Genomic DNA, 14,868 nt, shown 5'->3' with positions numbered 1-14,868 from the left:
ATATTGATTTGTAATAAGGTACATTATAGTCTCAAGACTTTTAACCCCTTCCACATGATATTGGTTAGTTTATGTAGCAGTGTGCAGAATTAACTGAATAAATATAGACGTTATATAATTCTTAATGAGCTCAGTAGTTATTTAAATCATACAATCACAGAATTCCTACAGTGCAGAAGGAGGCCATTCGACCCACCAAGTCTGCACTGACCTTCTGAAAGAGCATTCCAGCCAAGCCCACTTCCCTGCCCAAACCCAATAACCCCTTAACCTAACCTACACATCACTGGTCACTAAGGGGCAATTTAGCATGTCCAATCCACCTAAACTGCACATCTTTGGACTGCGGGAGGAAACTGCAGCACCCAGAGGAAACCCACACATGCATGGGGCTGGATTCTCCAACTTGGAGACTATTTCCTGATGCCGGCGTGGGAACGGTGGCGTTTTACAACTGAAAAAGTGGCGCAAAATGGCCACCGATCCTCCATCTGGTGGGGGTCTAGCAGACACGCAGCGTAGAGCACCTGGCTCTAGCTGCTGATACGGCCGGAGAATTGGCGGGTCCGTGGCCGTGCATGCGCACTGCCTGCCAAATAGTGACCCCCTTTGGCCAGGCTCGCCACCCCCGGACCACATCCCATCAGTGCCCCCAGCCCCTGCCAAAGCCCTCCCTGCTTGCAGTTCGACTGTCCTCTGAATGTGGTGGCGCTAGACTCAGTCCGCAGCCGCCAGGCCGAGTTGCCGAAAACAAATAGCATGAGTGACTCACGTCATCAAGAACTCGGCCCATCGGGGGCGGAGCATCGGGGGGGGAGGCCTCAGGTAATGTCCAGGTCCTTGGTGCTGTGAGGCATCAGTACTAACCACTGTGCCACCGTGCCACCCAAAGCGTAAAACTGGGGTGTTCAATTCTTGTTGGAATAAAGCAATTTAGATTTTTTTGTTACTACTACTTGAACTTTCAAATCTAAACTTATTTTGTAGATATAAAAATGCCTGGGAGGCTTTGAATGCATCATTTAATCTCAAGCGACATGGCTGTGGAATAATATTACTTATACTATTCTACATAGTTCACGATAGCAAGATTGGTGGCATAGGTTTTTCAAGTTCCTTGGCAAAGCAATTGAACGTTTGCTGTTTCTGCTATGCATTCCTGAAGGTTTTTGGATTTCTGGTAAGTTTTGAATTAAAATTTAAAAATCTATATTTTACATTGTTTATCCCACAGTAATATTTAGATAGCCTAGCCTTCTTTTAGGTTTCTCTTAGACGCCAGCTAGACTGGTGGATTCGATCACATGTTTGAACGAGGCTGGGCTGGAATCAAGTAGAAGTATGAGAATGATACAGGAACAACAGCTTAAATTAACTTTGCAGTAATTTAAAGTTGGCTAAAGTAGATTTACTTTGTGAATTTGTTTTATTTTGCTTTATTATTAACACATTTATATGCAAAAAGTGAAAATCAATCAAATGGTATCATAGTGTTTAAAACGCCGAACTGTTTAGTTGAGAAATAGTAAGTTTCTGATATAAAAGCAAAGTATATTATTTTGTGAACTTGTAGAAATATACTATACTTAAGCTCAGATTTTCTGAATTTAGGAAAATTATTTGCACTCCTTGCCACTCTGGTTTAGGTGCTGATTAATTGTCTCGTCAGTAGGAATTAGAAAACAATCACATTTTCAAGTTTTGGAACCAATAGTTTTGTCATCAAATTCTTTAAATTCAGACTTTACAAAACTCTTCTGTTAAATCTAATAAACACAACTGTGCCTATAAAAGATATCTTGGGCAAATATGTTTATTTAACAAAGTAACACATGCTTAGACATTTCTCTACAGGATCTCACTCCAGCTGAAATTTCAGAAATCTGCGAGAAGAATAAATTTAATGTTGCTCATGGATTGGCTTGGTCCTATTACATTGGTTACCTGAAGTTAATTTTGCCAAGTGAGTATTTATAACATTTATGTTGTAAAAATGTATTTCTTCTGATGCCATTAAGTCAATATGTGCTACTTTAGCTCAGTTGGTTAGACAGTTGGTTTGTAATGCGTAGCGACGCCAACAGCATGGGTTCAACCCCCGTACCGGCTGAGGTTATTCATGAATGTCCCGCCCCGCCTTCTCAACCTTGCCTGGGGTGTGGTGATCCTCAGGTTAAATCACCACCAGTCAGCTCTCCCCCTCAAAGGGGAAAGCAGCCTATGGTCATCTGGGGCTACGGCGACTTTAATGGAGGAGTTGAACACTTTATTTCAAACACCAAAATAAAGAAAGGAGATATTTGATAAATGAATTACCACGGAAGCAATCTGTTCACGGTCAACATGACCTGAACAAAATAAAGAAAGGAGATGTTTGGTAAGTGAATTACAAAGGAAGCAACCTATTCACGGTCAACATGACCTAAACAAAAAGGATAATAGTTAGCACGGCAGTAGGGTGGGGAGTAATTAGGAAGTTACTTTGTGCTGTCCAAAAACAATTGGCTGTTTATCACAACAGAACAAGTAGGGGAATGGAGGTCCCAAGTGTGCTTGATTCACAAGTACTATCCTAAACAGCAGTTGTAGTGCAAGAGTTCTGCAGTGTGACCTGTGACCATACTGACCACCAGCTCATAGCAGAGGAGCAGTGCATGAGGAATTGTCAAGCTCACCAGACAAGTTCCGAATAAATGAATGAATCCTATTTCCTCAGGATCAGACAATGCACTTCCAACAGTTATCATTGGCAGTGAAGGTAATTGCCCTGAACATTTATAATACAAGAACCTTCAAGGAAATATTGAATAAGTTGATCTTAATGGATGTTAGCTATATGGATTTGGGAAGGTATTTGATAAAGACTCTCATAACACACTGTTAGCTAATGTTGGCATTCATGAAAATGAGGGAAAATTATTTACCTGATTAGGAAAGGGGGCTGAGTGACAGAAGGTAGGGAGTTTCAATAATTGACAGGTCCTCTAATTGGCAGGATGTGACTAAGTGTGTTTGTGAGGATCTGTGTTGGTGCTTCACATTTCACTGTATTTACTAATGATTTAGATCAAACTAGATTCCGCGAATCCCCAGAGGTCTATGGAGTGTAGCCAGGGGGTTAACCAAGCTGGCAGCCGCCACGTGACCAGTAAAAACTGGTTCAAACATGCAAAATTTTTTAAAAATTAGAGTAATCAAATGAGCAAGACCTCTCACTAGATGCTGATAGGCTGACTAGTCACTGACTAGACTGATGTGTTCGGTGCTTTGGATCCGTGGAACACATACAGGCTATCAACACTTAAAATAGAACAACACTATTTTATTAAGCTAAAAACTGTTGAACATACTTTCACTGTGGGTTAACACGATGTTAGATTAAACTTAAAGACCTATGCCTATCCTAACCAGTCTATGCACTCAGCACATGGTGAAGATCTGTGCTATAAGCTGTAAGCTCTGACCTTCTGAGAGGCTGCATCCCGAATGAGCGGGAACACTGATGCCCTCTGCCTTTATAGTGAGTGTGTTCTAACTGGTGATTGGCTGCGGTGTTGTGTGTGTTGATTGGTCTTGCTGTGTGTCCATCAGTGTGTGTGTCTGCACCATGATATACTGGTGTATATTATGACATCCCCACTTTTATAAAAAAATGTATGTGTGTGGCAATAAATAATGTGTGGTGATAATGTTCTGGACTATGTGTGGGGTGCGAAGTCATATTTACAGGACTATGTACATGAGAACTAAGCTATTTACATGGGAAGGTGCCTGGTGCAGAGAAGCAGTATGCAACAAGAATAACAAGATCAACACTATATACAAACCAGGGAAACGATCAAACAAAGCAACGAAACAATTCAGAGAGTCCATAAATTCGAAAAGTTCATAAATTTAGTCCATGAGGTGAGCGACGAATTCTGGTTGACCGCCTCAAGGGTGGGTCGAGAGCCGCCGGTTCAGGAGCGGGCTGGACTGCGTCAAAGTCAGGGGGAGGCAGAGTGACAGGGAGCTCTGCATAGTCTGTGACAGGGTCAGCAGGAGGGCGAGGTGACACTGAAGAATCACGTGGCGAGCGTGGAACGAGACGAAGGGCACTTCGATTGCGGCGCTAAATAGAGCCATCCGGTAGACGAACCAGGGACGAGTGGGGGGCCACCTGCCGAAGGAAAACAGCGGTTGCAGACCAGCCACCATCCGGAAGATGGACGCGGAAGTTGTCATCTGAAGCCAGAGCAGGGAGATCAGCTGCACGGGAGTCATGAGCCGCCTTGTGCTGTGCACGAGACAGCTGCATCCGGCGAAGGACTCCCGGAACGTGGTCGAGGTCTGGGACATGGATGGACGGCACCGTCGTCCTCAGGGTGCGACTCATGAGTAATTGGGCTGGCGACAGGCCAGAGGACAGTGGGGCGGAGCGATAGGCCAGCAAGGCAAGATAGAAATCAGACCCAGCATCGGCAGACTTGCAGAGGAGCCGTTTGATGATATGTACTCCCTTCTCTGCTTTGCCGTTGGATTAGGGGTACATGGGACTGGAGGTCACATGGGCAAAATTGTACCGCCTGGCAAAGTTGGACCATTCTTGGCTGGCGAAGCAGGGGCCATTGTCCGACATAACCGTGAGCGGGATGCCGTGTCGAGCAAAGGTTTCTTTACATGCACGAATGACTTCAGATGAGGTGAGGTCGTGCAACCGTATCACCTCCGGGTAATTCAAAAAGTAGTCCACGATCAGGACATAGTCTCTACCCAGCGCGTGGAACAGGTCGATGCCCACCTTGGTCCATGGTGACGTGACCAACTCATGGGGCTGCAGGGTCTCACGTGGTTGGGCCGGCTGGAAGTGCTGACAAGTGGGGCAGTTGAGCACTGTGTTGGCTATGTCCTCATTAATGCCGGGCCAGCCGTCCCGTCGGTTAGGTGGCGCATGACATGCTGTAGCAAGGGGTCAACCGCCGTCCCGCGGCGAATTTGGACGAGGCGTTCATCCGAGGCAGGTAGATTGGAGGCCGCGAATGCCACATGGGCGTCAACCTGGCAGACAAATCCCGCTGGGTCACATGGAGTGTTGACTGCCCTGGAGAGAGCGTCAGCAATGATGAGGTCTTTGCCTGGGGTGTATACCAGCTGGAAGCCGTATCGCCGGAGCTTGAGAAGAATACGTTGGAGGCGAGGCGTCATGTCGTTCAAGTCTTTCTGTATTATATTGACCAGCGGGCGATGGTCCGTCTCGACGGTGAATTGAGGAAGTCCGTAGACATAATCGTGAAATTTAACAACACTGGTCAGAAGGCCCAGGCACTCCTTTTCTATCTGCGCGTACCGCTGCTCCGTGGGGGTCATGGCATGTGACGCATATGCAACGGGGGCCCATGATCAGGCCTCATCACGTTGAAGGAGCACTGCCCTAATGCCAGATTGACTGGCATCGGTCGAAACTTTGGTCTCCTTTGCTGGATCAAAGAAAGCTACGACCGGGGCCATGGTCAGTTTTGCGTTGAGTTCCCTCCATTTGCGCTCATGGGCAGGAAGCCATTGGAAGTCTGTCGTCTTTCTGACCAGGTTCCTGAGAGCCATGGTATGAGAGGCGAGGTTAGGGATGAATTTCCCGGAAAAATTGACCATGCCCAGAAATCGGAGGACCGCCTTCTTGTCCTCTGGTGTTTTCATAGCTGCGATGGCAGCTACCTTGTCCGTATCCGGCTGCACACCCAATTGGGAGATGTGGTCCCCGAGGAACTTAAGTTCTGTCTGACCAAAAGGGCATTTGGCCCTGTTGAGGCGGAGGCCATGCTCATGTATACGTCTGAATACGCGCTGGAGGCGACTAACATGCTCCTGCGGGGTGGTGGACCAAATGATTATGTCATCAACATAGACGCGAACACCTTCAATACCTTCCATCATTTGTTCCATATTCCTATGGAACACTTCTGATGCAGAGATAATCCCAAATGGCATCCTGTTGTAACACTATCTTCCAAAGTGGGTGTTAAACGTGCAGAGTTTCCTGCTGGATTTATCGAGCTGGATTTGCGAGGATCCTTTTGAGGCGTTGAGTTTGGTAAAGAGCTTGCCTCGAGCCATCTCACATGTGAGCTCTTCGCGCTTGGGAATTGGATAGTGCTCTCTCATAATATTGCGATTTAGATCCTTGGGATCAATGCAAATTCTTGATTCGCCGGAAGGCTTTTTTACACATACTATGGAACTGACCCAGTCGGTCGGTTCCGTGACTTTGGAAATCACTCCTTGGTTCTGGAGGTCCTGCAGCTGCTGCTTGAGGAGGTCCTTAAGGGGTGCTGGGACCCTGCGAGGTGCGTGCACCACAGGCGTGGCATTCGGTTTTAATAAAATCTTGTGGGTGTACGGGAGCGTGCCCATGCCCTCGAAGACGTCGTGGCACTGGTTGATAATGGCGTCGAGCGGCGCCCTGAAGTCGGTGTCCTGAAAGGCAGACCCGTCAGCAGGAGAGAGAGAGTGAACTCTCTGAACTAGGTTCAACAGCTTGCATGCCTGCGCGCCAAGCAGGGAGGCTTTCAAGGAGACCACGATTTCAAAGGGAAGGATGGCTTTGCGTGACCTGTGCGTCACTTCAAGTTGGCATGAGCCGCTGGCAGCAATGACATTGCCATTATAATCTAATAGCTGGCAGGCTGATGGCAGGATGGCTGGTTTGACACGAAGGCTTTGGAGGTCAGACCGCGCAATGAGATTGGCAGAGGCACCAGGGTCAGGCGGAATCGTATTTCGGACCGGTTGACCGTAAGGGTGGCACACCACTCATCGTCCGGATCAATGCTGTATACCGATAGAGGCTGGATTCTTTGCTTCGGGGACACCCTGTTTTTTGTAATGATACCGACTCGAAAAGGCGCCTTCGGGTCCTTGGAGTCAATATCGGGTAGCAGGTCCGAATCGGGCTCGGTGACCGTGGGTTGAATGGCCCGGACATTCCTGCGAGGCTCGGTGGAGCGACGAGAGTTGGCAGGCTGAGCTGATCTGCATAAAGCAGCATAGTGGCCAAGTTTGCCACATCGCAGGCATCGTCGGGAGCTGTTGGCGTCAGGGGTCCGACTGAACACCAAAAACTATCTGGTCGCATATCGTGGAGTCGGAGGTGGACCCGTAATTACAGGACTGCGCAAGGATGCGGAGGTGGGTGAGAAAGGACTGGAAAGGTTCATCCTTACCCTGCAAACGCTGTTGGAATACATTGCGCTCAAAACATTCATTCACCTCGATGTTGCAGTGACTGTCAAACTTAAGGAGGACCGTCTTGAATTTTGATTTATCTTCACCATCAGCAAAGTTGAGAGAATTGAAAATGTGGATGGCATGGTCCCCGGACGTGGATAGGAAGAGCGATCTTCCTGGTGTCTGAGGCAGCTTCCCGGTCTGTGGCTTCAAGGAAGACCTGGAAGCGTTGTTTGAATATCTTCCAGTTGGCCCCTAGGTTACCGGTGATGCGGAGCGGCGGCGGCGGGTGGAGGCTGTCCATTTTGCAGGATGACTGTATGCTGGTGGAAGGCAGATCACTTGCAGGTAGGTCTAAGAAGTTCTAACATCCCTCAACTACTAGTACCATGATGTGTTGGGTGCTTTGGATCCATGGAACACATACAGGCTACCAACACTTAAAATAGTGCAACACTATTTTATTAAGTTAGAAACTGTTGAACATACTTTCACTGTGGGTTAACACGTTGTTAGATTAAACTAAAGACCTGTGCCTATCCTAACCAGTCTATGCACTCAGCACATGGTGAAGATCTGTGCTGTAAGCTGTAAGCTCTGTCCTTCTGAGAGGCTGCATCTCGAATGAGCAGGAACACTGATGCCCTCTGTCTTTATAGTGGGTGTGTTATCGTAGAATTTACAGTGCAGAAGTAGGCCATTCAGCCTATCGAGTCTGCACCGGCTCTTGGACTGATGCAGACTGGTTCTAACTGGTGATTGGCTGCGGTGTTGTGTGTGTTGATTGGTCTTGCTGTGTGTCCATCAGTGTGTGCCTGCACCATGATATACTGGTGTATATTATGACATAGAATACTGACAGCGGTGGTGGCAGGGTCTCAGGAAAAGAGTGGGTGAGGTTCAGGACTCGGGAAAGGAGCTGGTGGGGTTCAGGCCTCGGGAAAGGAGCTGCTGGGGTTCAGGCCTCGGGGAAGGAGCTGTTGGGGTTCAGGTCTCGGGAAAGGAGCTGCTGGGGTTCAGGCCTCGGGAAAGGAGTTGCTGGGGTTCAGGCCTCGAAAAGGAGCTGCTGGGATTCAGGCCTCGGGAAAGGAGCTGCTGGGGTTCAGGCCTCGGGAAAGGAGCTGCTGGGATTCAGGCCTCGGGAAAGGAGCTGCTGGGGTTCAGGCCTCGGGAAAGGAACTTGCGGGTTCGGGCCTCGGGAAAGGAGCTGGTGGGGTTTGGGCCTCGGGAAAGGAACTTATGGGTTTGGGCCTTGGGAAAAGAGCTGGTGACGTTCGGGCCTTGGGAAAGGAGCTGGTGACGTTCAGGCCTTGGGAAAGGAGCTTGCAGGTTCAGGCCACGGGAAAGGAGCTGGTGAGGTTTGGGCCTCGGGAAAGTAGCTGGTGGGGTTTGGGCCTTGGGAAAGGAGCTGGTGGTGTTCGGGCCTCGGGAAAGGAGCTGGTGGGGTTAGGGCCTTGGGAAAGGAGCTGGTGGGGTTTGGGCCTCGGGAAAGTAACTTGCGGGTTCGGGCCTTGGGAAAGGAGCTGGTGACGTTCGGGCCTTGGGAAAGGAGCTGGTGACGTTCGGGCCTTGGGAAAGGAGCTGGGGAAGTTCGGGCCTTGGGAAAGGAGCTTGCGGGTTCGGGCCTCAGGAAAGGAGCTGGTGAGGTTTGGGCCTCGGGAAAGGAGTGTTGCTCGTTTTAGCCTTAGTTTACTTTATTCTTATTCTGTCACCTTTGCTCATGAGTCGCCAGGTATCTTTCTGATACCGCCACGTGGTTCAAGTCCAAGTAATGATTAATAATGCAACACACTGCTTAGTAAGAGTTAAATCAACGCTCATTTATTATATACAGCAATAAATACTTATACAATAATCCTACTTCTAGACTAGTACCTACCACTAAAGGCCAATACTTAACTTTGGAAATGGCCCACCAGGTCAGGGAAATGAATGGTCTTTCGAATTGGTTCTGAGCCTGCGGGATTCAAAAGCTGGTACCAGTCGATAGTCAGGAGCGCCTATCTGGTAGCGATCGCTGGAGTAACACTTACAGTTTTCTTTGTCGAAGAGTCTCGAAGGTTGCGAGCTGGAGAAGAAGGGTCGAGTTGAACTTGGCCCCTATTCTTATAGTCCCCAGGGGCTTCCCGCCTCTCGGGGCAGACTTTGTACCTGGTTCCAAGTGATTGGACTTGGTCCCAATCACTTGGTTCGATATGCTCCAATACTGGAGCGATTCCTTGATCGGGGGGTGGTCGTTTACCTTTCTTTGTGTTAGCCCCTGCTGGCGCTGAAAGGTCTGGATTGGCTTTGAGTTGCTAATTTGTAGCAATTGTTCCCGGGGATGGCTGATTAAAATGCAGATGGCTGGGTTGTTGTGATGTTGATGGCTGCAGGTATCGGTCTGGACTGACTTCCCCAGAGGCGAATACACTGTTTTACCTGCAGCTGTCCGTTTGAGTCCTGTTGGCTGATTTTCCCATCAGCCTCTTTCGTTCGCCATTTTAGATTGGGTTTTGACCATTCTAATCGGGAGTCAGCCATTTTACATGGCTACATCCCTCCTTATGATCCTAACGCGAAGCGTGAAGGATCACATCCATTTGTTACTTTCCATTCCCTGACCGGGGGGACACACCTCCTACATGGCCTCTGCTCTGACCATAGCTATGCACAAAATTTTTTTAACTAACAATTCTAAGGGCGCTATGTCAGACAGGGACATGCATTACAAAACAATAAACTTGGAACCTCTAATTTATCCTTAATATACTACCCTCGCTAAACATTCCATTATTCTATCTTCCCTAATCATACAACAAAAAAATCACGACATTTCATATACTCTTTCCTGGCTTGGCAGTCAAGCTCAGGATCATACAATTTTTTTTTTTGTTCATGAAAAGTTTTGTACATCTCTTTATTTACAACAATAAACGCAAGTGAATGCACTTTATTATTTTATTATAGATCGCGGGGGTCGGGGGTCTGGTTGTAACCGAATATAGGGGATCTGATCCTATATACCGGGGTTCGAGCGCGGTACACTCTCCTTCTCCATTTACGCAGGCGCATAGTCTGCACTACACAGCAGAGTATCGCCAACGCTAACATGGGATAAAAATGTTGATCGCGATGAAGGAAGTCCTCATGGCTGTCCTCTTTCCTTTTCTTTCTTTGAGTTCTCTTGATTTTCTCCGATCCTGGAGCTTCTGGAGTTCTGTAAAAACAAGCATAGTATCTGTAACTATCTTTGTTTAATATCTGGTATGCTAGTGTGTCTGTCCTTTGGTGCCAATTATTCCCTTACAATTGGTCACTATGTGTGACTCCCTCATTTTTTTTCAAAAACAAATTTTAGGACACAGCACACTTCCCAATGACGGACCAGTGCTGATTTACCATCCAAATGTTCCAGGATGTAAATAGCAGATGGCGGCAACCTAAAGGTTTCCTAAACAAACGAAAACTTTTTGAAATGAAAAATGTCAAATGAGGTGCGTATGGGCCGCGACGGGTAAGATTTGGATGGAGTCCCCGGGTAGGACGGCTACCAATGCCATATCTCCCCTACCCGAGCGTGATTGACCAACGGGGGGGTCCCCAGGCAGGGTGGGTCTCACGCTGTTTCTCCATTGCCTGAACAACCGACAAGAACGGGCAAAAATGTAGTCATCGTGGTGGGGCTGCCATAGTAGTTAGATCCCAGAAGAGCAGTTACGATCGGCGTCTGATACCCGAACAAGTATCAGCTGAAAAGCTAGTTCCACTGAACAAGCGTGTGGTCTGTTGACCAGGTATCTGCATTAAGTTGGTTCCGCTGAACAAGCGGCTGGAAAAAAAATTCTCCTGCCGGACGAACAACACTAAACAAACGTACGAACAACATAAAACATTCTGCAGGTTCCATCAGGAAGGACAACACTTTTCACATCATGTGGACACCTCAGTTCTCGGTTGCGAACAGGGTCGCAAAGGGGTTGGCGGTTTGGGAGTCAGACCTGAGGTCGTCACCTTCTCCCGGGTGCCAAACTCTGGAGTGGGTTATGGCTGAAAGGGCTGCTTGGGGTGAGTTGGGGTTGCTCTCGTCGTTGTGGACGAGTCTGTAGGAGTTGTCGCGGTGCCAATAAGTTGTGTCGAGTTGTGTGGGGACAAAATCGGGGTCGTCCGTGTGGTTCGGTGGTCGGTGGTGGGATTTATTTAAAAAAGTGATGAGGAAGGGATCACTTGGATCGTAGTCGGATTCGCTGGGTGTGGGTCCTGTTGCATGGGGATAGTAGGGAGGCGTGCTGTGGCTATCGTCCGAGTCACAGTCGCTGTCTCTGCTGCTGCAGTTGGTGGGCGTTCCGGGGCGGAGTGTATATTTCGGGGGTGGAGTTGAGGTCGAGTCCGTGGTTGGGCTGGACGTGGTGGGGGTTGGTCGGGTTATGTTGGCTGTGGGCGGGGTGTGGTCTGCTGCGTCAAGCATGACGTGGTGTGCGTGGTTCGACTGTGTTCCATAAGCCTTTAACTGGTTTATATGAAACCACGCAGTCTTACCATTCGGGTACTTTATTTTGTAAACGGATGGGCTTACTTTATCCACAATGGAATACGGACCCGAGTATTTAGGTGACAGGAATGTGCTGGGGTTATATACAGACAGCATCACTTGCTGGCCGATATCGTACTCCGTTACATGCACTGCCTTATCGAAACAAGCCTTGCTCTGTTTCTTTTTGGTGCCCAATTTTACTGCGGCTGCTAACTGAGCCGTTTTTACATCAGCAACTAATTGCTCCACGGCTTTCTCGTGGGTGAGGGCCGTTACTTCGGGGCTGGTCAGGTCTAAACCTAACAGGTATTCTGTCCCTTTCATGGAGCGTCCGGTCATCAGACTGTGTGGGGTGGAACCTGTGGATGTAGAAATAGTGTTACGCAAAAACATCAGTGCAAAAGGGAGGACTGAGTCCCAAGTGGTGTTGTTCTGCTGGACCATTTTTCTGAGGGTGGTTTTTAGGGTCTGTTTCATGCGCTCCATGATACCACTCGACTGTGGGTGGTACGCAATGTGGAATTTTTGGGTGATGCCAAATATCGTGAGGATGTTCTGCATGACACGTCCCGTAAAATGAGAACCCTGGTCCGATTCAATGCTGCGGGGGAGTCCCCATCTTGTAAAGATGTGGTGGGTTAGGATCTTGGCTGTGGTTTTCGCGGTGTTGGTGCGGGCTGGAAATGCTTCCACCCATTTTGTGAAGGTGTCTATGACCACCAGTACATATTTATAGCCATTCCTGCAAGGGGGCAATGGACCTATAAAATCAATCTGGAGGTTAGTCCAGGGGCCGTTAACGGGTTGGGTGTGGCTGAGTTGGGCCTTTTTGGCATATCTGTCAGGGTTGTTCTGCGCACAGATAAGGCAATTCTCAATGTAATGGCTTACATCTTCCTTGAGATTTGGCCACCAACAAAGCTGTTTGAGGTGGGCTGTAGTGGGATCGATTCCCTGGTGTCCATGACCATCATGGAACAAACAAATCAATTGGTTCCTATCCTGTTCAGGAACTACATAAAGGGTGTCCTTTAACACCACACCGTTATGTGTGGTCAGTGTATTTCTGAACCTCTCGTAGGAGGCGGGATACTTTCCTTTCACAATCTCTGAGAGATTGCTGTCCTGCCTCTACTAGATCCTCTATTCTAGTCTGTGTGACCTGAACTGCACTCACTGCCGCGCTTTCGGGGGGTTTCCAAAAATACCCATGTCTGGAACCTGCTTTAGCCAGTGCGTCGGCTTTTACGTTTCTAGGGGGGGAGGAACGATGGTGGCTGCGGACTTTTATGATCCCAAAAGTCCTGTCCTGGGCTTTCTCTAAAATATGGCGGCGTAATGGGGCTGAGGGGAGGGGTTTCCCTTCTGCGGAAACAAATCCTCTTGCTTCCCACAGGGGCAGAAATTCTGTAAGGCTGTTACAGACATGGAGGCTGTCCGAGTATATGTCTGCTGGGCTGGGGAAGGAATCTGGGTGCTCAACGATATACGCGATGGCCGCAAGCTCTGCTGCCTGCACCTCTAAGTGTCCAGGTAGTTTCAATGCTATTTCCCCGAGGGCGTGTCCCTGTGCGTCCTCAACATAGATCCCGCAACCTGTTATGCGTTGCCCATCTAAGACTGCGGAAGATCCATCCACAGAAATCTTAATGGGTTCACATGTGTCCGTGTGCGGGGGGCTCTGAGTTGAATTTCCTATCTTTCTGGGGGGTGTTTTAGCGATAAAGGGGCCTGTGTTATGGTGTGGCGAGATGATCTCACATTCATGGGGTGTTCCGGGGTACTGCAAATTGTCGGCTAAGTAGATGTGTGTCTTTGTCCGTTTTACTGTGATGTCCCGTCCCTGCAAGAGAAGGGTCCATCTAGCTGCGCGTATTTGACTGACGGTACCGTCCTTGAGTCGTCCGTCCAGTAAAAGTTGGGTGGGGAGGTGTTCGGTCAGAATGGTGATGGGGTTCAGTCCGGTAATATACGAAAAGTACTGGACTGCCCAGAAAACTGCGAGCAGGCTGAAAATCCCAGCTCCACAGCATCTAAAAGTCGGGAGGCGTAAGCTATGGGTCTTAACTGGTTGTGTCGTTCCTGCAGGAGCACGGCTGAAAGGGTGCGGTCTGTGGTCGCTACCTCTATGGCGTAAGGGGAAAGTGGGTCTGGAACTTGTAGTGCGGGGCGGCTATGAGTGCCTGTTTTAACGAGTCCACAGCATCCGTATGCTGCGGAGGTCATTCCCAGGGGGCTCCTTTCTTTAGGAGGTCTGAGGGGGCGCTGCCTTGCTGGCAAAACCGTCAATGTGGTTTCGGCAGTGGCCAACCAGTCCTAAAAACGACCGGAGGGCTGAAACGTTCTGGGGAAGGGGCAATTTAGCGATCGAGTCAATTCTTTTATGCTCGATCTCGTGTTTACCATGCGTGATAATTGTTCCCAAATATATCACTTTTTCTTCCAAAATCTGGGCCTTTTTGGGGTTGACTTTACAACCAGTGGAATGTAACAATTCCAGGAGTTCGGACAGAAGCTCAATGTGCTCTTCCTTGGTGTCTGTCTGCAATAGTAGGTCATCTTCATACTGTACCAGACATTCGGGGCGAGAAAACTTTGCTAGTCCATTTGCCAGCTGTCGGTGGAAAATGGAGGGGGAGTTGTGGAAGCCTTGTGGCAGGCATGGCCACGTGTACTGCTGCGCTTTAAAGGTGAAGGCAAATTTGTACTGGCACGCCTTTGCCAATGGAATGGACCAGAATCCATTACTGATGTCTGTAGCGCACAAAGACTCCGAGAGACGAATAGAGTGAAGTCGATGAGGCTTTATTAAGCGTGACTGTTTCCCCCGCAGTTCAGTAGTAGACTGCCTGCGGGGGAGGACTCCAGGTACTTATACTCCGTCTTCAGGGCAGAGCTAGAGGTCAACGTCCAACCAGGACCCGGGATCTGTCAGCCAATGACATCATGGCTTCACAGTCCCACATGACCCCTAATGCATACTACCACATTCACCCCTTGTTAAAAATGAACCCGGCGGGGTGATGCTTCGCATGGTGGTAAGGGTTTACAAGGCTGGTCCTGGGAGGAAAACTTTCACATGTTATAACAGTATGTACAAGGTTTTTTTTTTGTTTCAAACTATTTACAGTAATCGTCAGGGAAAGACAAAATGT

General features: G+C 48.6%; 1 protein-coding gene across 2 annotated transcripts in view; it reads left to right on the top strand.

Moving 5' to 3' along the window:
- The window catches only part of sting1 (stimulator of interferon response cGAMP interactor 1), an 83,209-nt gene that overhangs the window by 24,097 nt on the left and 44,244 nt on the right, over nt 1–14,868 (top strand). For both annotated transcript variants that reach the window (XM_072512228.1, XM_072512229.1), the window contains exons 3-4: nt 988–1,180; nt 1,855–1,963. In XM_072512228.1, coding sequence (XP_072368329.1) covers nt 988–1,180; nt 1,855–1,963 — 302 coding nt within the window. The remainder of the gene's footprint in view (nt 1–987; nt 1,181–1,854; nt 1,964–14,868) is intronic.

Source organism: Scyliorhinus torazame, chromosome 7 (assembly GCF_047496885.1).
Source record: "Scyliorhinus torazame isolate Kashiwa2021f chromosome 7, sScyTor2.1, whole genome shotgun sequence".
NCBI lineage: Eukaryota > Metazoa > Chordata > Chondrichthyes > Carcharhiniformes > Scyliorhinidae > Scyliorhinus > Scyliorhinus torazame.
Note: the sequence above shows the minus strand (reverse complement) of the source record. Positions and strands in the feature narration are given on the sequence as shown.